This window comes from Neoarius graeffei, chromosome 1 (assembly GCF_027579695.1).
Source record: "Neoarius graeffei isolate fNeoGra1 chromosome 1, fNeoGra1.pri, whole genome shotgun sequence".
Lineage (NCBI taxonomy): Eukaryota > Metazoa > Chordata > Actinopteri > Siluriformes > Ariidae > Neoarius > Neoarius graeffei.
Window position 1 is genome coordinate 70757514 of NC_083569.1, and position 26817 is coordinate 70784330.

General features: G+C 42.7%; 1 protein-coding gene across 1 annotated transcript in view; it reads right to left on the minus strand.

Moving 5' to 3' along the window:
• The window catches only part of ppp1r14bb (protein phosphatase 1, regulatory (inhibitor) subunit 14Bb), a 67627-nt gene extending 49231 nt beyond the window's left edge, over window positions 1-18396 (minus strand). Inside the window, exon 1 of the mRNA XM_060918611.1 lies at window positions 17762-18396. Coding sequence (XP_060774594.1) covers window positions 17762-17959 — 198 coding nt within the window. The 5' untranslated portion in view covers window positions 17960-18396. The remainder of the gene's footprint in view (window positions 1-17761) is intronic.
• Between the last annotated feature and the right edge of the window lie 8421 nt (window positions 18397-26817).

A 26817-nucleotide genomic window follows, 5' to 3' on the forward strand; every position in this document is an offset into this window, starting at 1 on the left:
GTACGCTCTGTTCTGCTGACTTACCGAGATAAGGATGTGATCAGATCAGATGAGATTATTAAAACTAAACTACAGAGAGAGATGTAGATTAGCCAGTTTATTTATTTAAAGTTGCCTCAACGTATGATGCTAATGTTCTGAGACTTGTATCTTTCTCTCTCTCTCTCTCTCTCTCTCTCTCTGTATGTGAGGGACAGAGAGCTTTCTATCAGGCTGTCCATAGTAATTTACTGCACACTGCCAAGAAACAAATTTTAAACTTGGAGTGGTCTGGAGATTTGGCATGCTTGTTAAATCTGTTCCACAGTCAAGCGCTTTCTCACCAAACTAGAAAACTAGAGACATAAAGTGAAATTAAGAATTTAAAAAAAAAGGATGTTATTAATTATTACCACATTCAATTTCCCAACACTTCCAAGCCCGACACATGTACGCATAAACATTCATTCATAATTTAATGTGCATAAATTCAACATTTAACATAACGTCAATACTCAGATGCAAACATCTAATAAGTAATTTATAACAGGCTGTTTCATTTGCATTTTTCTTAAGCAGCTGTAAGAGTTTGTGAGTCGTACAGCTGTAAGCACCTGGTGATTGAACGAGAACCCCCACAGCCTAATCCATCAAAAGTCAAAGTCCTTCCCATGCCATGTGGCGCATAGGGAGGTGCTGATCTCCGTTTCCGTAGCCCTCGGCCTCTCGCCTATTACATAGCTAGGATTACAGCAGGGGCTAGTCCTCTGTAGCCTGGGCCCGCCCATCCTAAGTGTGACGCAACACGAGGGCCTGTTGTGAGCTTAGTCTGGCAAGGCAAGCTATCTCCAGCTCTTCCAAGCTCCCGAAAAATCGGGAGCCAATCAACTTTGAGCATCTCCAACGGCCCTGGGTAGAGGCGTGTTCAAGGCAGTGACGTAGTAGAACTGCGACCGGAAGCCATAGATTGTTTACAGAATCTATGCCGGAAGCGCTTCATTCACTAGAAACATTACGAACATGGAGCAGCGGCAAGCCTTTAACACAGCGGTAGATGCTGTATTGAAAGCATTCAACGGGAAGTTCTCATTGAAAACGGAGCAAAGAACAGCCCTGGAGGTATTTATCTTCTTCCTGTTACTCAAGCAGTTTCTGTCGCGTCACATACGTCAGAGGAAAGAGTGATGTGATTGGTTTAAGCTTCGTCACAGCCTTTTCTGGCTTCGACCAGTAGCAAACTGAGGCATTTCAGGGAGGCGGGTCAACCACGCCTTTGGGAAACGGTTGGGCTTAATATCTTTGCCAGACCAAATCCTCGCAGAGCTTGGAAGTCGCGTTAGCCAGACTAAGTCCTCTGGTAACCGCGAGAGTTTGACTCCCCACTCGCATCTGTATTGTAGCGTGCCTTGCCAGACGGCAGTAGGTACCATTTTTATGATGGTCTTTGGTATGACCCGACCATGAGTAGAACTCGCGATCTCCTGATCGAGAGGCGGACACGCTAACCACTAGACCAACTCGCGGTCCAGCAGCCTAATCCATACTGACACATAAATCATGAGACCAAAATATATCAGTCCTGTACAGAACAGCAGATGTAGTACAAAGCTTTACAGTTTTGTATATCTTTGTACAGTTTCTCCATGATTCATTGCTCATTTGAATAGATGAGAATTAAATGAAGCATCAGGCTTTGTTCCCTTCATAATAATAAGGGCTTCCTCTTTAATGGTCTTGTTTTGACTGTACGGGAAGTGTGAGACAATGACCATTACGATAATATAGGAACTTGTTTTCAATCCATGATTTTGAATATTTCCACTGTGAGATATTTCTGCACGTTATCAGGCAAAACTGCTGATAAATTCAGCACAGCAAATCCCACTGAGTGTGATAACTGCCAAGTGTGTGAGGGGAGAGGCAGGTCTAAACCTGTTCCATGAACACACACCCACACAAAGGTGTGAGCATGACAGAAAATGCCTGATTGGCATGAGTAGGTGTATATATACACACACGTACGTACGTACGTGTGTGTGTGTGTGTGTGTGTGTGTGTGTGTGTGTGTGTGTGTGTGTGTGTCAGAGTGCAGATTGCACAATGTTAAAGGACAGATACAGAAGGTCACAACATTCTCACTTGTGTGTGAATAGAGGGTTTAATGTTCTTTGACTCTAGACTTCTGAAACACCCCTGAACTTAAAATGGGATTTTTGAAGGGTTAATTCATCTGGGATGGACTGCTGTTTGGCTCAAAATCACATTGACTATCTGAGTATTTCGGATGGATGGATGGATGGATGGATGGATGGATGGATGGATGGATGGATGGATGGATGGATCTTGCAAGAGTATTCATCCCCCTTGGTGTTTTGTTGCATTACAACCTTGAATCAAAATGAATTTTGGAGGGTTAGCACCATTTGATTTACACAACATGCCTACCACTTTAAAGGTGAAAATTGTTGTTTTATTGTGACACAAACAATAATTAAGATGAAAAAAAACCCCAGAAATCTGGAGTGTGCATAAGTATTCACCCCCTTTCATATGAAACCCCTAAATAAGAGCTGGTCCAACCAATTCACTTCATAAGGCCAAGTTTACATTAGACCGTATCTGTCTCGTTTTCTTCGCGGATGCACTGTCCATTTACATTAAAACGCCTGGAAACGCCGGGAAACGGGAATCCGCCAGGGTCCACGTATTCAATCCAGATCGTGTCTGGTCCGGTGCTGTGTAAACATTGAGAATACGCGGATACGCTGTGCTGAGCTCTAGCTGGCGTCGTCATTGGACAACGTCACTGTGACATCCACCTTCCTGATTCGCTGGCGTTGGTCATGTGACGCGACTGCTGAAAAACGGCGCAGACTTCCGCCTTGTATCACCTTTCATTAAAGAGTATAAAAGTATGAAAATACTGCAAATACTGATGCAAATACTGCCCATTGTGTAGTTATGATTGTCTTTAGGCTTGCCATCCTTCCACTTGCAAGTGGTAAGTGACGCGCATGCCCGATATGCACTGAGATCACACACACAGCGGCTCAGTCCCGAATCGTGGCTCGTGCGCTCCACTCGCGCGCTCTGTGAGCTGCGCAGGGCCGGAGTGCGCACCCTCCAGAGGGCACTCGCTGTTCAGGGCGGAGTGATTTGGAGCGCAGGATGCCTGCGGAGCCGAGCGTATCCGTGTATTGGTGTTGCTGTGTGCACGCTAATCGTGTATTGGCGTTGCTGTGTGCACGCTAATCGTTTTAAAAACGTTAATCTGATGATCCGCTGATACGGTCTAATGTAAACCCCACCTAAGTCACATCATTAGTTGATTAAGATCCACCTGTGTGCAATCAAAGTGTCACATGATCTGTCACATGATGTCTGGATAAATCAACCTGTTCTGGAAGGACCCTGACTCTGCAACGCTACTAAGCAAGCAACATGAAAACCAAGGAGCCTCCAAACAGGTCCGAGACAAAGTTGTGGAGAAGAATAGATCAGGGTTGGGTTATAAAATATATCCCAAACTTTGAATATCCCACAGAGCACTAGGGTATTAGGCAGAAAAAGAAATTTACCAGTCAAAAATAATATTTTATATAATCCTGATAAGCGCCGCAGGTGCGAAGACGAGCGCCGCAGGCGCGAAGTCCCTCTAGGGGGGTCTGGGGGCATGCCCCCCCAGAAAATTTTTGAAATTTAGACTTCATTTCCTGCATTCTAGGACATTTTCAGGGTGAAATGGCGTGTAATTTTTGATCAGAAATATTGCATATTTTTACTTTGTATTTTTTTCAGTTTCACTCCTGAATGTATCAGATGTATGTATGGTGTTTGATTTGGTAACAAAAGTGAAAAGAAAATAAACAACAATGAATTGTATATAATCTTTTGATCTAGTTACAGTATTTAATAAAAAAAAAAACAACAACAGTATTCTATTTTACCATACCCCAATGAACCCCCCTTGTTAATCAATGTATCACACATACCTTTTCTGTCTTTTTGTGGAAAAACGAATCAGTTTTTGTCACATTCAATTTGGGGCGTTTGTTGGGATTCATCTTGATCCAGAAGAGTGAGTCAGCAAAAAAAAAATGCGGTTCTCCCGCCAAGAAAGAGGAAACTACAACGCAGGGTGTTTGGCAATTTTCGACCAATCAGAATTCGCGATTTATTCAGTCCGCATGTTACAAGATTCAGTGCGGGCCAAAATGGCGGAAACGATGAAATATTCTGATTTTTCATTTCAAGTTTTCAGTATTTTTCGTATTAAACTGTGTTTCTTACGATTTGTAAATGATGGCGGAACCACACACGGACTGGCCATCGGGAGTAGCGGGAGTTTTCCCAGTGGGCCGGTGGTTCAGTGTGGGCCAGCGGAGAAAAAAAAAAAAAAAAAAAAAAAAACAGTTGCGCGCTGGCCTTTAATATGATAAGCAATGTTAACAGTTTCTTTAACAAACTGTTAACATTGCTTATCATATTAAAGGCCAGCGCGCAACTGTAATAAGCAATGTTAACAGTTTGTTAAAGAAACTGTTAACATTGCTTATCATATTAAAGGCCAGCGCGCAACTGTTTTTTTTTTTTTTTTTTCTCCGCCGGCCCACGCTGAACCACCAGCCCACCGGGAAAACTCCCGCTACTCCCGATGGCCAGTCCGTGTGTGGGCGGAACATAACTGGATTTATCGGATGACATGTGGGAGTATTCATGTGCGAAAATTTTCGGCATTATCGTCCGTTTCAGTATCCGTCTGTGTGTATACTTGCCCGTTGAAATCGGCAATCGCCCGTCAAATTTACGGGTGGACGGGTCTCTGCCTAATACCTTACAGAGCACCATTACATCCATTATAGCAAAATGGAAAGAATATGGCATCACTACAAACCTGACAAGAGAAGGCCGCCTACCAAAACTCACAGACCAGGCAAGGAGGGCATTAATCAGAGACATCAAAGACAACACTGAAGGAGCTGCAAAGATCCACAGCGGAGATGGGAGTATCTGTCCATAGAGCACTTTAAGCCGTACACTCCACAGAGTGGGGCTTTATGGAAGAGTGGACAGAAAAAAAGTCATTGCTTAAGAAAACACGTTTGGAGTTTGCCCAACAGCATGTGGCAGACTCCCCAAACACATGGAAGAAGATTCTCTGGTCAGATGAAACTAAAATCGATCTTTTTGGCCATCATGGGAAATGCCATGTGTGGCGCAAACCCAACACCCTGAGAACACCATTCCTACAGTGAAGCATGGTGGTGGCAGCATCATGCTGTGGGGATATTTTTCATCTGCAGGGACAGAAAAGCTGGTCAGGACTGAAGGAAAGATGGATGGCACTAAATACAGGGCAATTCTGGAGGAAAACCTGCTTGAGTCAGCCAGAGGTTTGAGACTGGGACGAACGTTCACGGTCCAGCAGGACAATGACCCTAAACATACTGCTAAAGCTACACTGGAGTGGTTTAAAGGGAACATTTAAATGTCTTGGAATGGCCTAATCAAAGTCCAGACCTCAATCCAATTGAGAATCTGTGGCATAACTTGAAGATTGCTGTACACAATCTTCAAAAAAGTTAGATGCACAACCCATCTAACTTGAAGGAGTTGGAGCAGTTTTCTCTTGAGGAATGGGCAAAAATCCCAGTGGCTAGATGTGCTAAGCTAATAGAGACATACCCCAAGAGACTTGCAGCTGTAATTGCAGTAAAAGGTGGCTCTACAATGCATTGACTTTGGGGGGTGAATACTTATGCACACTCCAGATTTCTGTTTTTTCTTCATCTTAATTATTGTTTGTGTCACAATAAAACAACTATTTTCACATTTAAAGTGGTAGGCATGTTAGGGGTCGACCGATAATCGGCCTGGCCGATATATCGGGCCGATATTCTGCATTTTTAGGGTTATCAGTATCGGCCATAATTTCCACCGATATGCTGATAACATGCCTTTTTGTAGCCATTTCGTTCCTAACGCGACTGTCACTGCACGTCCTTTCCTGCACTCGCCTCTCTGAGTTCAAGAACACGGTCCCGCCCACCACAACATCTGATTTGTTTGGCACAAGAGATATAGCCAATCGACACGTGCAGCTAAACACTCTGAACTGTTTCAAGGCGCCCGTATCAAGGTAAGGACACGCTGCTTTTCCCGCAATAAGTCACAAACACACAAGTTGCAAAAGCACAACATTATATGTTTACATTCTTCATCTACTACTCATTAAAATTGTCCATTTGCATCTGTGTAGCCAGCCAAACTTAGCTTACGGAAGGAAGCACTTGAATTAGCCTACAACCAACTAGTCTCGCTGAAACAGCATAACGTAGGCTGCAGTCATTTTTAAATCCCCGTCTGGAAACGTTGTGAATGTGTCAGTAGTTCTACTCGAACAGTAGAATGACAGCCATACAGAGAGGTGGTCAAGGGAAGACGAAATAAAACGTAGTGTTTGTGTTCTGTAGCCTACTGTGCGCAAGCCTACTGGCTATTTGTTATGGTGATGAGTAAACTTCATGACGTGACTCATGCTCAGAAATCGCATTGCACTTGTATATGTTAGGTAACTTTATAAAGCGCTGTTTGAACATTTAAACAAGCCAGGTGTGACTAGGATTTATAATTCTTGCGCAAGTGATTCTCCTCGCTAGCGCTTCTGATTCGGAAAGCGATATACTCTTAAAGAAGCAGCCGCTCCTGATAGGGAGTGATAGCCTACTTTACTGAATGTTTGATTTTACTTTTTAAAAAATGCTGCAGGCAGCTCCCTACACTTGATTTGTTATTTAAAAACTACGTGAAGTTGGTAAGTCTCACTTAGTTCTTAGTGTAAAAGAATCCAGAGTGTATTTTCATTTATTTTCCACTGAAAATGGTGAGCTGTAATATAGTAGGGAGTGATTTATTTTTTTATTGGTGAATATTTTATTTTATTTCTCATTTTATTCTAACTAATGTTTGACTTTATTGTACAAATGCTGCTGGCATTTCCCTGCACAAAATTTCATGTTCAATTTTACAATTGAACATACATTTCATGGATATGAAGGTCTGTGTCAGTGTGTGCTATGTTTAATTTCATGTGAATTATAATGTTTACATTTATCGGTTGCACATATCGGTTATCGGCATCCCAATTCCATAATAACCGGTATCGGCCCTGAAAAAAACATATCGGTCGATCCCTAAGGCATGTTGTGTAAATCAAATGGTGCAAACCCTGCAAAAAGCCATTTTAATTCCAGCTTGTAATGTGACAAAACAGGACAAACACCAAGGGGGATGAATACTTTTGCAAGACACTATAGATAGATAGATAGATAGATAGATAGATAGATAGATAGATAGATAGATAGATAGATAAAAAGTGATTAATGGTGGAGCACTGCATATGAGCAGTGTAAATTTATACTTTCATGTGCTACAAAAATCATGCAAAGATGACAGTGTGGTACCTGAACACTTTTAACCCCAGAATCTGCATCTTAAACTACTTAGCTAACGTAGTTATTATTATTATTATTATTATTATTATCATCATCATCTCTGCCAACTTTGCTGAAGGAGGTTATGTTTTCACCTCTGTTTGTTTGTCTTTTCCCAATGTAACTCAAAAAGTAGTCAGAGACATCCACAAGCGCTGGCGACCAGCGGTTTTCTCCACCTACACAGACAGTCTGCGCCGGCTACTCGATCCCAGAAAATAAAATAAAAATTGGCTTTCAGTGTTCAAGCAATTTATATTGTCTCTGCTACCCATAATTTGCTGCAAATCCAATTATTCCACCATGAAATTGTCTTCGATTCGGTCCAGTATGACTGGAAGCGATGCTATATTCGTTGATCGATTCTCGCACTCTGATTGGCTGAGCCGGACCACGTGACCACGCCATAGTGTATGTAGTTATGCTACAGAGCCAGGCAGCGTACTACAGAGAGTAACTGGGAAACCCGAGTGCACACACGTCTGGAGGGAAATTTCATACATATTTTGCAAGTATTTTACAGGGAAATGGTTCGTAATTTATTAGCTGAGAGTGCACCAGAACCCACCAGAAGACATGTAAATTTCTAAATTTTCTGGAGGAGGCATGCCCTCAGACCCTCCTAGCATTAGCACGTTAGCATTGGCATTAGTCATGTACTACTTTTTTTTTCGAAAATCTACTTCAGATTTTCTGGAGAACCCTCATAGTGAACGGATTTTGATGAAACTTTGAGGAAAGGTGGGCAATGGGGCAAGGAACAATTAATTAAATTTTGACGTAAACCTGGACATGTATCCGGATCCAGGATTCTTTTGTCTTTTCCCAGTGTAACTCAAACAGAACGGATTTTGATGAAATTTGGTGTACGGCTTTACTATTCTCCTCGGTTCAAGTGATTTGATTTTGAGATTATGACTTGAGGAGGTATACACTCTACCGGGTGCCCTTCGAGTTAACAATGAGTATGTTGTTATGGTATATTTTGGCAGGTTTGGCGAAAATAAATCACTGAGAATATGATAAAACTGACTCTCCGATCCTGAAAATACAGTTACCTGTGACAAAGGAAAGTACTTAAGGGTAGTATCTCACTGGGCTGCGACAGCCCGCGACTAGTTGGAGACAACAATTGCGATAAAATACGCGAATTAGCGACAATTTTCACTTGGAATCACACTGAATTGATATTCGCATATTTTACCGCAATTGTTGTGTCTCCAACTAGTCGCGGGCTGTCGCAGCCCGGCTTTCCCTCAGCAGGCAGGGAAGTAGAGGAAGCCTCACGGAAACTGACTTGAGAAGGGCTCGCAACGGCTTTGCGACACCAGCGACGCATTTGCAGCTATTTTGAGAGAAATTTTGTCGCATGAATTTTTTGAACATGTTCAAAATTTCAGCGACGAAGGAGCGACACTTTGAGACTCACGCGAGGAAATTGAGAAGCCCCGCGCATGTTTCGAGACACTTTTGAAACTCTCTCGCGAATGACGTTTGCAATTTGTCGCAGCCCAGTGAGATACTGGCTTATCTACCCTTTTAGTCATTAGCAAAGCCAAAAGGATATCAGGTTGTTTCAAATTTGCATATTCACAGATTTTTTTTTTTTTTTAAATTCGTGTAAAAGTATAGTGACATTCTCGGGCATTTCAAACAACCATTGTATTGTTCTACACAGACTTTTTTTTACGAGTTTGAAAAATGGCATGCTATGGGATACTAAAACTCCGTATATGTATTCCTGTTTTGACACTGACTAGCATGTCTTTTGGATGTAACAGATGCCTATGAGCACAATAGTAACTGCTCCAAGTGTGTGTAATGGCCCCCTGGCTCTCGTGGACTCTGTAATTGTTTACCATCGCAAGAATTTGCTGATTCGTGTGAAACTAACCCTGAAAGACACGAGAGAGAGAGATGAACCTTGTTACCGTAATGTGGTCAAAGGTCATTAGATACATCATGCAGGTCTTGAGGCCAAACAGCTCAGTACTGGTGTTTGGGAGAATCTTGCAGTGGTTCATGTTACTGCGTGACAGGATTTAACGAAAAAAAGTGTGTGTGTGGGGCGCTTAGGAAAAATTATGTGCGATTCTTTTTACTTTTGGCCAGAGGTTAAAACCACAGCTGTCCTTTTCCATCTCTTGCTCATGGTTTGGCTGTTAGTCTGTCAGTGATCATCTGCTTATTTTTTGACATCTGCTTTTTCCTTCTCTCTGTACTCCTATCTGAACTGCCTCTCTTTTTTCCACATGCACACGCTCACACTTGTTTTGCTTTCCTAACCAAATGTAACCACTGCCTGAGCAACATAGCGGCTCCTCACGTCACTTCTCCTCCATAAATGACTGCAGTGTTTGCCCTGCCTCATTGTGAACAGAAGGAAATCTGGGCCACTATTAAGCATGTGTCAAAACAAACTCGCACGTGTTGTCGGGTTTGTTTGCATATCGACACACTTGCTCAGATTGCCCGCTTCCTTGTTCCTTTCTCCTCCTCCGTTATCTTTATAATCACCCTATTCAGCTGATCAATTTTTCCCTCTTCTCTGGGTCGTAGTTCCTGCCACTTGGCACACGATGAAAAAAAAAAAAAACAGTTGAAGGGAACACGATAATTCTTAGGCACAGACACTGGCTACAATGAAAACCACATGCTATGGTGGATAAATACGACTTTACATACTACTTAGAACAGGAGTATGCAGTCATGCCATAGTGATTATACACTGCATGGTCCAGTACACCACTATGCAGTTTTGGGTGTGTGGTATGCATGTCGGTGTTAGTATATAACCATCAAAATTATTCAGTACACTATTAGGTATGGTAGTATGCAGTATTGGACAGAGCTATAGTGATTATACGGTACACTGTTTAACACAGTAGTATACAAGTTTGACTATAGCCTTAGTGAATATACAGTATGCTATTTAGAACAGCAGTAAGCAATTTTGGACACAGCCACAGTGACTATTAGTAGTCCATAGTACTACCATTTAGTCAAGTAGCATGCTGTAGATTTCTATCCACATTCACTGGATATGAGCAATGATGCACTCTGATTGGCTACTCTACTACTAGGATACCAGCTCATATACCATGAGTAGAGAAAAAGTGGCGGAGCGTGTTGCTGAACCAACCAAGGACACAATAAAAACTCTATTAGAAAACAAAACACCAAAAACATGCACCAAAATATGGAATGAAAGTATTTGATGGTAAGAACATATCTTTTTTTAATTTTCAGGAATCATTATGAGAGCATTTTTCACAAATTGTTAATGTCATTTCGCCGGTTTGTTTACATTCTAAGCGAAACTGATTTTGTCGGACGTTTTGTAGAAAGATTTTATTTATCAAACTCGCAAAAACCACCATGGCGGCACGGTGGTGTAGTGGTTAGCGCTGTCTCCTCACAGCAAGAAGGTTCTGGGTTTGAGCCCAGTGGCTGACGAGGGCCTTTCTGTGTGGAGTTTGCATGTTCTCCCCATGTCTGCGTGGGTTTCCTCCGGGTGCTCCGGTTTCCCCCACAGTCCAAAGACATGTAGTTAGGTTAACGTGGGGTGGCCTTGGGCTGAAGTGCCCTTGAGCAAGGTACCCAACCCCTGACTGCTCCCCGGGTGCTGGAGTATGGCTGCCCACTGCTCTGGGTGTGTGTGTGTGTGTGTGTGTGTGTGTGTGTGTGTGTGTGTGTTCACTGCTTCAGATGGGTTAAATGCAGAGGATGAATAAAAATTTTATATATAAATAAATAAATGCTAAATTTCTCAAAATCCAGAAGAAAACAGTTATTCCACTCAAACTCCTCGTACATGGCTTATAGCCGACTCGGTGCTACCAGCTCATATACGACTCAATTTTGTGGAATAACTGATACGAACGAGTAGGATGGTTCCCAAGATGACTGGGAATCACCATTTACTGCAGCCCTCATCTGCCTTAGCAGCCAGTAGAGCTGCTGCCCATCTACTGCCTGTTCCACTGTTAGGGTCTTGAGCCAGAACTGCAGCCGGGTTGACTGACAGGTTTCTGGGACTGCCGCCAAATTGACTGGCAGAACTGCCAAATAGGGTGTAGTAACCCAGGCTGTATCCCTGACCAAGGGAGGCTAAGGGTGTGCTAACACTTGCCCGAGGTGTACACCCAGGCTAGTGGAGGGAAGGAGGCGCCTTACATCTCCATTCTCTTACATCACCAAGCAAAGTCTAGCCACTGCCCACTGATTAAAGGAGAACTGAAGTCATTTTTAAACTTGCTTTATTTCTTAATTAACGTGTTATTCAATTACGTTTTCGGTTTTGGTAACCTTACTGTATATCGTGACTCGTATTGGCAACTAATTGCAATATTATATTTATTGGCCTATTCAGTTTTTAGCCATGTTGAATAAGGCATCACTTATCCGCGTGATCTTCACTTGTGCGAGACTTCGAAATGTGAAGTGTCAGCCGGGTGTCCATGCCACCATTTTGAAAACTGTTTTCCAAATGAAATATTGCACAAAAACGAGTTTAAATGACGATTACTGCCTACTTTTTTCAAACTTTCCTGATTGCTATCAAAACAAACACAACTTCCGGCTTGATTACATCAGCATTCGAAAGAGGGCGCACGCGCGTCTTTTGACAACGTTGGCAGATGTCGGTCACTTTGATTTCCGCTGTATGTTTTACTTCTGTCCTACAATGTCTCGCACAGGTCTCAACGAATCTCGTTTACGGCCATTGCTTTGACATATGGACTGATCTATTACAGAGCATATTTCAAACACTCAGAACTTGCTATAGCAGCGACAAAGTAGCTGTCAGAAATGCATTCCTACACTTAATAAAATGAGATAAATAGAATTTTGATAAATTTGCCTTCTGTTCTGCTTATATATATATATATATATATATATATATATATATATATATATATATATATATATACACACACACACACACACGTGTGTGTGTGTGTGTGTGTGTGAGACCATACTGTATAGGTTACTATTAGTACATTGCTACTGTATGCTGTTTTTGTATAAAAATGTTTCTCGTACTGTGCAGGCAATTCAGTACAGTAGTATACTGTCCTTTGTGTAAAAATAGTAATATACTACAGGCTACTATTTAGTATCATAGTTGGCTATGCTGTCCATCCATCCATCTGTAGCTACTTATCCTGTTCTACAGGGTAGCAGGCAAGCTGGAGCCTACCCCAGCTGACTATGGGCGAAAGGAGGGGTACACCCTGGACAAGTTGCCAGGTCATCACAGGGCTGACACATATACCCCTTTCCCACCAAATCAGTTCCAGGGCTGGTTCGGGGCCAGTGTTGGTGCTGGTTCACAACTCGTTCAACTTGCGAGCCAGCTGAGAACCAGTTTGCTTTTCCATAGCTCACGGTGCTAAGGGAAGCCACGTCATTATGTCGTTGTATACGTCATTAAGTTGCTGTATACGTCAGTTACGTGGCTACGTTTGCATAAACCTTGGCGTGAATATCGAAGCAAAAACAAGGCGGAAGAAGCAGCAGCAGCAACAACAGCAACAATAATAATAATGGATGACTTCGCGTTTGTACAGCTGCTGCTTCTCGTCACTTAAAAGTGGCGATCTTTCGCGATCTTATTATTGTTGTTAGTCTTAACAACTCCGCCCCCCCGCTGATGTAAGCGGTTCTTTCCTCTGGCCCAGCAGAGAGTTGGTGCTAGCCTGGAACCGGTTTTTCTGGCCCCAGAGCCAGTTCTTTGTCAGTGGAAACAGAAAACCCGGTTCCAAACTAAGCACTGGCCCCGAACCAGCCCTGGAACTGCTTTGGTGGAAAAGGGGCACCAGAGACAAACAACCATTCACACTCTCATTTACACCTACGGTCAATTTAGAGTCACCAGTTAACCTAACCTGCATGTCTTTGGACTGTGGGGGAAACCGGAGCACCCGGAGGAAACCCACGCGGACACGGGGAGAACATGCAAACTCCACACAGAAAGGCCCTCGCCGGCCACGGGGCTCGAACCCAGAACCTTCTTGCTGTGAGGCGACAGCGCTAACCACTACACCACCATACCGCCCGCTATGGTGTCCTGTGTATTAAAAATAGTGGCCATACAGTATAGGCTACTACTACTTAGTTATGGTAGTATGCTGTTTTGTGTAAAAATAGTGACCACACCATACTGTATAGGCTACTATTTAGTATTGTGGTAATCTGTGGCACTATGCTACGCTTGTTAAAGGGGCCGGCTTACCCTTCCCATAAGCCTCTGCACCAAGTAACAAATCAACATTTTCAAATCCACAGCTATTCCACTGTTTGAAAAATAATCTGCAATAATCCCACGACATCCTAAACCATAGATCACAAACCGTAACGTGAACTTTAAGATATTTTGTCAAAGCGGTCATATTTTAAATCCTTTTGACCGATCCATTCGGTTTTCATCTGGTTATTCTGTTGTCATGGACCAGAACCGGTGTCGGCTGTCTCGTGGGCGGCCATGAAGGAAAGAAAACATTAGTCGTATTCTATTCAAAGCTCCATATATGACACGTAGATGAAGAAAAAGTTCGAGATAGATTTAGAAGGAATCACTATTAGTGAATTTGCAGAGATTTTGCTGCGCAGAGAGCTAGCAGAGAGTCGGTTACATGATTTCAAAACCAAAATGAAATGGATTCTGGGAAGGGTGAGTCAGAATGATGAGTGCGACAGCGTTGAGATTGGTTTACCATCATCATTTAAGGCCCACTTTACACGGGGACGGTCTGAAACAAAAACGCAAAAGTCCGTTTTCGTTCTCACTTTTTTCCGCGTCTACACGACCGTTTTCAAGGAGGAAATCTGCGTCTATACGGTGACGCATAAATGTGTGGAATTCAATTGGATGTGCATGCCAGGCGGCTAGGTGGTGCTGTGAAAGACCTCCGCTATGTCTGCACGCATGCGCAACGTCTTCCGTCTTGTCTGATCTGCACATCTGCGCCGCGAAAACTTTGACTACTCTGGCTATGGTAAGTAAAAAAGTAAGCGCATACTATACCCGCCTCTGTTCATTAACGGTATATGTGCAGATTCGGTATAGATGTTTGAAGGACTCCTGGACGTTTATTAAAGCTGCCAGAGCAGCTTGAAGGTCCGTTGGATCGATGTAATCAGACATGCTCTTACTTTTTTACTTACTTTCTTACTTCCCGGGCTGGCATGTGCAGTATATGACATATGTATGACGTAAACGCGTACCCGACGTGAGCAGATCCGAGCAGAGTTTCGCGTATTGGGTAGTTTAGACGGATATGCAACGGGGGCTGTTTTTAACTTATCCACTCTGGAAGGCGTTTTCAATTTTTCCGTTTTTCAGCCTCGGAAACGCCGTCCCCGTGTAGACGAAAGGCACTTCCGATAAAATACTTAGTCGTTTTTACCCGACAGCGTCCTCGTGTAAACGGGCCCTAAAAGTGGACACACCTGTATCGCTGCCACTCCAGAAAAATAAGAAATGGATCAGTATCACATTTTACATGAAAAGATTATTGTTATAAAAAGATGTTTTCCATGTTTTAACAAGATCTTTTCATGTTACAGCCTAACAAGGTATTTTTACATGATACTAATTTTTCTTTTTCTGGCATGGGAGTAATATACTGCTGTAGAGGAAGTATTAGAGTAGTGACTTTGAAAAGTAACTCCAGAGGGAGCATTTAGGAAGAAGTGCGTGCATGCGCGTGTGTGTTTAGTCGGGGGGGAAGGGGGTGAGGAGAGATGGAGTGAATGAGGGAGGAAGGCAAAGGAAGTGAAGGGGAGTGGGTTATGAGCCACATGCAAAGTTCTTTTGTTATAATGAGCAGGAGATGATCTGTCTCCCTGAACCGGTTTAGAGCCTCTGATCTAACTCTGTTAACCCCTTCCCCCATTCAGGAAGTCACAAACCATTGTACATGAATGACTTTAGGGATTTTTGCATTTACTTCACTTCACTGAGTGTCGGAAAAGCGAAAATGACCCATAGTCTGGGAAGCAGTCGTCTGCAGACAGGATACTCCCAATTAAAAAAAAAAATCAGTTTAAAGTGTGAACAGTCTGACTGCACTGCATGCGCTCTGTGTATGGTAGGCCTAAATCTCACTCTCACCTCATTATCTGTAGCCGCTTTATCCTGTTCTACAGGGTCGCAGGCAAGCTGGAGCCTATCCCAGCTGACTACGGGCGAAAGGCGGGGTACACCCTGGACAAGTCGCCAGGTCATCACAGGGCTGACACAGACACAGACAACCATTCACACTCACATTCACACCTACGGTCAATTTAGAGTCACCAGTTAACCTAACCTGCATGTCTTTGGACTGTGGGGGAAACCGGAGCACCCGGAGGAAACCCACGCGGACACGGGGAGAACATGCAAACTCCACACAGAAAGGCCCTCGCCAGCCACAGGGCTCGAACCCAGGACCATCTTGCTGTGAGGCGACAGCGCTAACCACTACACCACCGTGCCACCCTCTGCATCACAAGAATGTTCTCCTTATTCCCATCATTATCAGGGTACTTGGCACAATGAGTACAAACTTCTCAAGTTGAAAGAAAGAAAGAAAGAAAGAAAGAAAGAAAGAAAGAAAGAAAGAAAGCACAACTTTCTTCATCACACACTTGTGAAATTCCTCTCTGCATTTAACCCATCTGAAGCAGTGAACACACATGTGAGCAATGAGCACACACACACACACACCCAGAGCAGCCATGCTAACAGCGCCCGGGGAGCAGTTGGGAGTTCGGTGCCTCGCTTAAGGGCACCTCAGCCCAAGGCCGTACCATATTAACCTAACCGCATGTCTTTGGACTGTGGGGGAAACCGGAGCACCCGGAGGAAACCCACGCGGACACGGGGAGAACATGCAAACTCCACACAGAAAGGCCCCCGTTGGCTGCTGGGCTCGAACCCAGAACTTTCTTGCTGTGAGGCAACCATGCTAACCACTACACCACCATGCCGCCCATTTTCTTCAGTGATTTGAGCATGATGCAGAAAGCTTGTCTTTTGGGATCAGCAAGGATCATAAGAAAGGTGCCGGATACCTAAGTTCATGGCAAATGATCTGATATCCAACAAAATTCAAACTCCAGCAGTTAACATCAAATGAGGTTGGGTTCCCTTTTGAGTCAGGTTCCTCTCGAGGTTTCACGGTGGTGTAGTGGTTAGCACGGTTGCCTCACAGCAAGAAGGTTCTGGGTTCGAGCCCAGTGGCTGGCGAGGGCCTTTCTGTGTGGAGTTTGCATGTTCTGCCTGTGTCTGTGTGGGTTTCCTCCGGGTGCTCCGGTTTCCCCCACAGTCCAAAGACATGCGGTTAGGTTAATATGGGACGGCCTTGGGCTGAGGTGCCCTTGAGCGAGGCACCGAACTCCCAACTGCTCCCCGGGCGCTGTTAGCATGGCTGCCCACTGCTCTGTGTGTGTGTGTGTGTGTGTTCACTGCTTCAGATGGGTTAAATGCAGAGAGGAATTTCACAAGTGTGTGATGAAGAAAGTTGTGCTTTCTTTCTTTGAGACAGTGTTTATTGTTAAAAGTGCTATAGAAATAAACTTGACTTGAACATCAAAAGCTGGGATATGGACTAATAATAATAATAATAATAATAATAATAGGAGGCCATCTGGATTTCCTAAACGCTTTTAACCCCTGTGCCAGGAATAGAATGTGGGTCAGAAACACACACACACACGAGTGAACGAGTGATGTGTCGATTGTGAACGAGTCGGTTCTTTGAGTCGACTCTTTTATAAATGACACGCTCGTATGAACCGACCGCTGTTGACTCTGAGCGCGTAACTGAATCAAAACACTTTCAACATTTAATCTTCTTATTCGCATCAACAGATTCTTCACTCTATTTATTCTCGTTTTCTCCTGGTCTCGGTGTCGTTTGATGTTGCTTTCCTGAATTTGAAACACTGTACACAGCTAGCACAGAAACATGTGATTTGTATCTTGTGAGTTCTAATTTATCCGAAAATTAAATTTATCACTTTGAACAAACTGCCAATGAACACCTCAGTAGGCGAAAGAGTCGACTCTTATGAGTCAAATGATCCGGAACTCCCATCACTACAGTGAATGACAGTGGTTTGTAAGAAACGAGGTCCAGGCTGGAGTTGTTTGGTAATAATGCAGCTCGGATAAACTACACGAAGGCTGTATTGGCAGGAATAAGTCCTTGTTGAGAGTTACTGAGTCCGTGTGCTGCTCTCCAGCTCACCGCTAATGAACCGGGTGTCAGTGACTCGGTGTCAGTGACTCGGTGTCTCACCTCACAGTCGTACAGCTCTGTAAGCTGATCTATGATCCACTCCTCCAAGTTGAGTCTCTTCCTCAGCTCTTTCCGGTCGTATTTCACTGTAACCCGGCCTTGTTTCCGGGCCGGGCTGTCGGTCTCCTCGGTACCGGGGGGAGTTTGGAAGTAGACCCGGGGCTGAGAGCTCGACTCCGGGCTCGACACCGCTGCCATGGTCCGAGCGGCTTCAGGAAGCGCAGCGGGAGGAAACTCTGCTCCGGGCTTCCCGTCTCCGGCTCAGTGCGAATAAAAATCACCACGTGGAGATCAAACTGTTTCTGTGTCCGTCTTGGTGCGCGCACACACACACTCCGGTACGAGCCTGAACAACTGAAGCTCCTCAACTCCAGATGAGTAAAGTGAAGCTCAACACGTGTCGGTTTGCGAGCTGAGAAGAAGAAGGAGTCTCTCTCTCTCTCTGATGCAAAACTTGTGCAAATCAGCTTGCTCTTCTGAACGCTGGGAGATTTTTTTTCCTCTTTAGCGTTATTCAAATCAACATAAAGTGCAAACAAACACTCCTCTATTCCTCCTCTTTTCTTCTCTCCGGTCGTTTTGTCCTTCCTTTTCCCCTCCTCTTTCCCCTCTCTTCCTCTTCTGGCTGCTGCTGGAGATCAGTGTGCAGAACCCCCTCCACACACACACACACGTTCTTGTACTTCTATCATTGTAGGAACTCTCATTAACATTAAACATTCCCTAGCCGCTTGATTGATTTTATTTAGTAAATTCAATATAAATACATACAAACAATTGTGAATACATTAAAAATACATGGATGACACAAGAAAGTGAAAACACTTTCCATTGTGGTCCATAAAATCAAGTGACAGTCCTCACTTCTTCAAAGGGCTGTTTGAAGGTTAAGGGTTAGTAGTTTTAGGGTGGCGGCACGGTGGTGTAGTGGTTAGCGCTGTCGCCTCACAGCAAGAAGGTCCTGGGTTCGAGCCCCGGGGCCGGCGAGGGCCTTTCTGTGCGGAGTTTGCATGTTCTCCCCGTGTCCGCGTGGGTTTCCTCCAGGTGCTCCGGTTTCCCCCACAGTCCAAAGACATGCAGGTTAGGTTAACTGGTGACTCTAAATTGAGCGTAGGTGTGAATGTGAGTGTGAATGGTTGTCTGTGTCTATGTGTCAGCCCTGTGATGACCTGGCGACTTGTCCAGGGTGTACCCCGCCTTTCGCCCGTAGTCAGCTGGGATAGGCTCCAGCTTGCCTGCGACCCTGTAGAACAGGATAAAGCGGCTAGAGATAATGAGATGAGTTTTAGGGTTCAGGTTAGAGTCAGGGTTAGGGTTAGGGATTTAGTTGTGATGGTGAAGGTTAGGGTAAGGGGCTCGGGAATGTATAATGTTAATGAGAGTCCCCACAATGACAGAAGTACAAGAATGTGTGTGTGTGTGTACTTACCCTAACCTTCACCATCACAACTAAATGCCTAACCCTAACTCTAAGTCTGACTCTAACCTGAACACTAAAACTACTAACCCTTAACCTTCAAACAGCACTTTGAAAAGTGAGGACCAGCCAAAATGTCCTCACTTCCCCAAAAATGTCCGAACTCTGTTGCTAAAAAACATATTCCAGTCCTCAATATGTAATAAGTACAAGTACACACACACGTTCTTGTACTTCTATCATTGTAGGAACTCTCATTAACATTATATATTCCCTAGCCGCTTGATTGATTGTATTTAGTAAATTCAATATAAATACATACAAACAATTGTAAATACATTAAAAATACATGGATGACACAAGAAAGTGAAAACACTTATTTCCATTGTGGTCCATAAAATCAAGTGATAAGTCCTCACTTCTTCAAAGGGCTGTTTGAAGGTTAAGGGTTAGTAGTTTTAGGGTTCAGGTTAGTCAGGTTTAGGGTAAGGGTTGGGGTTAGGAATTTAGTTGTGAGGTTAGGGTAAGGGGCTCGGGAATGTATAATGTTAATGAGAGTCCCCACAATGATAGAAGTACAAGTGTGTGTGTGTGTGTGTGTGTGTGTGTGTGTGTGTGTGTGTACTTGTACTTATTACATATTGAGGACTGGAATATGTTTTTTAGCAACAGAGTCCGGGCATTTTTGGGAAGTGAGGACATTTTGGCTGGTCCTCACTTTTCAAAGGGCTGTTTGAAGGTTAAGGGTTAGTAGTTTTAGTGTTCAGGTTAGAGTCAGGTTTAGGGTTAGGCATTTAGTTGTGATGGTGAAGGTTAGGGTAAGTACACACACACACACACACACACACACACACACACACACACACACACACACACTCTTGTACTTCTATCATTGTGGGGACTCTCATTAACATTATACATTCCCTAGCCCCTTACCCTAACCTTAGCCATCACAACTAAATGCCTAACCCTAACCCTTACCCTAACCTAAACCTGACTCTAATCTGAACCTGAAAACTACTAACCCTTAACCCTCAAACAGCACTTTGAAAAGTGAGGACCAGCCAAAATGTCCTCACTTCCCAAAAATGTCCAAACTCTGTTGTTAAAAAGCATATTCCAGTCCTTAATATGTAATAAGTACAAATACAAGTACACACACACACACATGCACACACATTTGTTTTACTGTCCTTCCACTGGCACGGTTATTAAAGCAACTAATTAATGTTCTGTTACACCTGAATCTGACACCAACATTAACACATTAACATCAGAAACCTTAACAGTAGTGGTGTTGGTGATGGTGGTAGTGATGAAGATTGAAGTTACTTATTAAAGGACCAGTTTATATTTCACTACCAACTACTACAATGCTAGAACCCGAAGTAAGAAAGGTATTTCTTAAAGTTACTTGTAGCTACATAATGTTAATACAGACAGCTGAATAGCTGAAACACTAACCTGAAATCCAATAAGCAATTATACGACTTAAAAGAAAGCCTTTCTCTAAAGCGGGACCATTGAACAAGAGCGAGCGAGAGAGAAAGAGAGAGAAATACTCTCTCTCTCTCTCTCTCTCTCTCTCTCTCTCCTGCTAATGAGAATGAGTTCAGCCAGTAGCTCCCACGAACAAACTCAAACACAAACAGGCTTGTCATTACAAGTGAAGAAACCCACAAACCAGCTAATTCTAAATGACAGGGTTAGACCGAATAAGAGTCACCTATTTACTTTTAGAATTTTTGTCTTTTTTTAACTGAAAGCATGAGATAAACTAGGGGTGAACAAACATTTCAGTGGGGACTGAAAAAAATATCTACAAATATATGGATATACAGTGGTGCTTGAAAGTTTGTGAACCCTTTAGAATTTTCTATATTTCTGCATAAATATGACCTAAAACATCATCAGATTTTCACACAAGTCCTAAAAGTAGATAAAGAGAACCCGGTTAAAAAAATGAGACAAAAATATTATACTTGGTCATTTATTTATTGAGGAAAATGATCCAATATTACATATCTGTGAGTGGCAAAAGTATGTAAACCTCTAGGATTAGCAGTTAATTTGAAGGTGAAATTAGAGTCAGGTGTTTTCAATCAATGGGATGACGATCAGGTGTGAGCGGGTACCCTGTTTTATTTAAAGAACAGGGATCTATCAAAGTCTGATCTTCACAACACATGTTTGTGGAAGTATATCATGGCCCGAACAAAGGAGACTTCTGAGGACCTCAGAAAAAGCGTTGTTGATGCTCATCAGGCTGGAAAAGGTTACAAAACCATCTCTAAAGAGTTTGGACTCCACCAATCCACAGTCAGACAGATTGTGTACAAATGGAGGAAATTCAAGACCATTGTTACCCTCCCCAGGAGTGGTCGACCAACAAAGATCACTCCAAGAGCAAGGCGTGTAATAGTCGGCGAGGTCACAAAGGACCCCAGGGTAACTTCTAAGCAACTGAAGGCCTCTCTCACATTGGCCAATGTTAATGTTCATGAGTCCACCATCAGGAGAACACTGAATAACAATGGTGTGCATGGCAGGGTTGCAAGGAGAAAGCCACTGCTCTCCAAAAAGAACATTGCTGCTCATCTGCAGTTTGCTAAAGGTCACGTCGACAAGCCAGAAGGCTATTGGAAAAATGTTTTGTGGACAGATGATACTAAAATAGAACTTTTTGGTTTAAATGAGAAGCGTTATGTTTGGAGAAAGGAAAACACTGCATTCCAGCATAAGAACCTGATCCCGTCTGTGAAACATGGTGGTGGTAGTATCATGGTTTGGACCTGTTTTGCTGCATCTAGGCCAGGACGGCTTGCCATCATTGATAGAACAATGAATTCTGAATTATACCAGCGAATTCTAAAGGAAAATATCAGGACATCTGTCCATAAACTGAATTTCAAGAGAAGGTGGGTCATGCAGCAAGACAACGACCCTAAGCACACAAGTCGTTCTACCAAAGAATGGTTAAAGAAGAATAAAGTTAATGTTTTGGAATGGCCAAGTCAAAGTCCTGACCTTAATCCAATCAAAATGTTCTGGAAGGACCTGAAGCGAGCAGTTCATGTGAGGAAACCCACCAACATCCCAGAGTTGAAGCTGTTCTGTATGGAGGAATGGGCTAAAATTCCTCCAAGCCGGTGTGCAGAACTGATCAACAGTTACCGGAAACGTTTAGTTGCAGTTATTGCTGCACAAGGGGGTCACACCAGATACTGAAAGCAAAGGTTCACATACTTTTGCCACTCACAGATATGTAATATTGGATCATTTTCCTCAATAAATAAATGACCAAGTATAATATTTTTGTCTCATTTGTTTAACTAGGTTTTCTTTGTCTACTTTTAGGACTTGTGTGAGAATCTGATGATGTTTTAGGTCATATTTATGCAGAGATATAGAAAATTCTAAAGGGTTCACAAACTTTCAAGCACCACTGTATGCTCCATATCTTTCATTCTACCCATGTGTGAGCATATACTAGTAGATTCAGGGCAGACAGACTGTTTTTACTTAAAATAAAGGATGAAATAAAAAGCCTTCCTGATTGCTCAGTAGCTTAATAAATGCAGAGTTTTAAACACTTATGACCATCTGTTCAGACAGTCCTGGGTCAATAAAGAGTTACACATTTCTTTCATTTGATCCCTTTATTATAGTATAGACTCAGTACAGAAACTGAGCCTTGGCAAGATCAAAATATCCACAAACACGTGCCATAATTAGCCAGCTCACGTTACTTGTGAGACACTTTGTAATATTAATGCAGGCCTTAATTAGAAAGGAAAGAGTAGGACCCTATGAGCAACTTTCGTAATAGCTGACTAACTTCATTTTTATTTTAAACTCTTTCCAAAATGTCCTACTAGCTGATTCATGCACACCTGACATGTTATACTGGTTTGTGGAAGGACAGGGATACAAGAAAAACATGTATTAATTATGGAATAAAGTTTAACATAAACTACAGCGGTTGAGCATGGTACTTTAAAGTGTGTTGAAGCGAAATGGCAGCGTTCCAAGGGTCCAGCAGTTTACAAGACCTGACTGACCTGGCTTGTGGATTACACTGAGTCGAAATGTAAAGTAGTTTCAGACTCATGTGAAAGCTTCCTGTCCTTAACAAGTCCTCGCAATGTCTTTTCACAGGCCAGTGGATTTCGATTATATAAATTATTCAATGCCATGTCTGGATCTTACAGTCAATTAAACCCAGACAGCCATGTTTTAACACACTTTTCATTTTCGTCTCTTAGTAGGTTACTAGATCAGTGCATCTTTAACCCATTTTCTTTTACAATCTTGATTTTAATAACTCTTAGTAGTGTTTTTTTTTAAATCATAATTGTACCTATGTGATGTGTTTTATAATCTTTTGCCACATCATTGGGCTTTGTTTTATGCGTCTCACTTTCAGGAAGCCATGTGAAGGTTACCATGTTTAGAAAAGTGCTATACATATAAAGATTCCTTCCTTACTTCACTTACCTGAGGTGATAAAGCAGCCATCAGCATCTCTAAGCACAGAACGTTTTTTGATTAGTGGTGCTTGAAAGTTTGTGAACCCTTTAGAATTTTCTATATTTCTGCATAAATATGACCTAAAACATCATCAGATTTTCACACAAGTCCTAAAAGTAGATAAAGAGAACCCAGTTAAATAAATGAGACAAAAATATTATACTTGGCCATTTATTTATTGAGAAAATGATCCAATATTACATATCTGTGAGTGGCAAAAGTATGTGAACCTTTGCTTTCAGTATCTGGTGTGACCCCCTTGTGCAGCAATAACTGCAACTAAACGTTTCCGGTAACTGTTGATCAGTCCTGCACACCGGCTTGGAGGAATTTTAGCCCATTCATCCGTACAGAACAGCTTCAACTCTGGGATGTTGGTGGGTTTCCTCACATGAACTGCTCGCTTCAGGTCCTTCCACAACATTTTGATTGGATTAAGGTCAGGACTTTGACTTGGCCATTCCAAAACATTAACTTTATTCTTCTTTAACCATTCTTTGGTAGAACAACTTGTGTGCTTAGGGTCGTTGTCTTGCTGCATGACCCACCTTCTCTTGAGATTCAGTTCATGGACAGATGTCCTGACATTTTCCTTTAGAATTCGCTGGTATAATTCAGAATTCATTGTTCCATCGATGATGGCAAGCCGTCCTGCCCAGATGCAGCAAAACAGGTCCAAACCATGATACTACCACCACCATGTTTCACAGATGGGATAAGGTTCTTATGCTGGAATGCAGTGTTTTCCTTTCTCCAAACATAACACTTCTCATTTAAAGCAAAAAGTTCTATTTTGGTCTCATCCGTCCACAAAACATTTTTCCAATAGCCTTCTGGCTTGTTCACATGATCTTTAGCAAACTGCAGATGAGCAGCAATGTTCTTTTTGAAGAGCAGTGGCTTTCTCCTTGCAACCCTGCCATGCACACCATTGTTGTCCAGTATTCTCTTGATGGTGGACTCATGAACATTAACATTGGCCAACGTGCGAGAGGCCTTCAGTTGCTTAGAAGTTACCCTGGGGTCCTTTGTGACCTCACCGACTATTACACGCCTTGCTCTTGGAGTGATCTTTGTTGGTCGGCCACTCCTGGGGAGGGTAACAATGGTCTTGAATTTCCTCCATTTGTACACAATCTGTCTGACTGTGGATTGGTGGAGTCCAAACACTTTAGAGATGGTTTTATAACCTTTTCCAGCCTGATGAGCATCAACAACGCTTTTTCTGAGGTCTTCAGAAATCTCCTTTGTTTGTGCCATGATACACTTCCACAAACGTGTTGTGAAGATCAGACTTTGATAGATCCCTGTTCTTTAAATAAAACAGGGTGCCCACTCACACCTGATCGTCATCCCGTTGATTGAAAACACCTGACTCTAATTTCACCTTCAAATTAACTGCTAATCCTAGAGGTTCACATACTTTTGCCACTCACAGATATGTAATATTGGATCATTTTCCTCAATAAATAAATGACCAAGTATAATATTTTTGTCTCATTTGTTTAACTGGGTTCTCTTTATCTACTTTTAGGACTTGTGTGAAAATCTGATGATGTTTTAGGTCATATTTATGCAGAAATATAGAAAATTCCAAAGGGTTTGCAAACTTTCAAGCGCCACTGTAGCATTTAATATTTCAGACTGATGCTGCATTGCTGTCTGACATCCTCCTCCCATCAAAAGCTACACTGTAATATAATATTAAGTAAGCAGTGTGTATGTGTGGGAGCATTTTTTTTTCATGCCTCTCTGGTTTCCTAGAGTCCCAAGCAGCACTATGGGGTCTTAAACAGCGTGTGACAGGAATGTGTGTGTGGGCAGTGTGGGATTTTCCTCATACGTACAGCACTGGTTGAAGGTGTTTGTGTGCATTTGTCAGCAAATGTTTCAAATCACCATATGCCATGATTAAATCTTAAGTAGTGGAACAAACTTCACTAAATTACACAATTTAGAACACTTATTATAGTATAAGTGTGCTTTATTTTAGTTGCGGAAGGACATATAAATAACTAGCACAAAGAAACAGAGGCAAAGACACGAGCAGAAAGAGACTTCAGCGATAATCTGGTCTTCTTCTCGTCTTAGTCATTCACCTCTCTTACTGCTAAATGTCACAGGTCAACCACAGTCCAATATGACTTTATTACAAGCTGATATGTAAGATAAACCTCTTCTGGTGTGCCAACAAATCCCTTCATCACCAGGGAACTTTGAGCAGCTTCGGCGTAACCTTGGCATACTTAGCAAAGTTCAGCTTGATCCAAGCCAGTGATACGAGATCAATTCTTACAAACCGCTCAAGTTTCCAAGGTATTGTATAATTATGACCTTTTTTGTGTGTGTGTCAGGTGTGTGATATGACATTAGACAGAAGCTTATACAGTTTGACTGTAGATGTTGTGTTAGTGCTGCCACCTGGCTGAAACTGTTATTGAGGTCACTGCTTTACTTTACCAGGAAAACACAAATCATGTACATCTTTTTTAATAAGGATATTATAGTTATAGTGGTCACATAATGGTATACAAGTACACATAATAAAAAGTGACAAAAACATTTCAATGTGCACACCTTGAGATTAGATGAGATTAGATTCAACTTTGTCATTGTGCAGAGTACAGGTACAAAGCCAATGAAATACAGTTAGCATCTAACCAGAAGTGCAAAATACAGGATTATTTACAGATAAGTGCCAGAAGTGAGTATTGCAGCATCCATCCATCCATCATCTCTAGCCGCTTTATCCTGTCCTACAGGGTCGCAGGCAAGCTGGAGCCTATCCCAGCTGACTACGGGCGAAAGGCGGGGTACACCCTGGACAAGTCGCCAGGTCATCACAGGGCTGACACATAGACACAGACAACCATTCACACTCACATTCACACCTACGGTCAATTTAGAGTCACCAGTTAACCTAACCTGCATGTCTTTGGACTGTGGGGGAAACCGGAGCACCCAGAGGAAACCCACGCAGACAGCATGCAAACTCCACACAGAAAGACCCTCGCCAGCTGTTGGGCTCGAACTCAGAACCTTCTTGCTGTGAGGCAACTGTGCTAACCACTACACCACCGTGCCACCCTGTATCGCAGCATAGTGATGC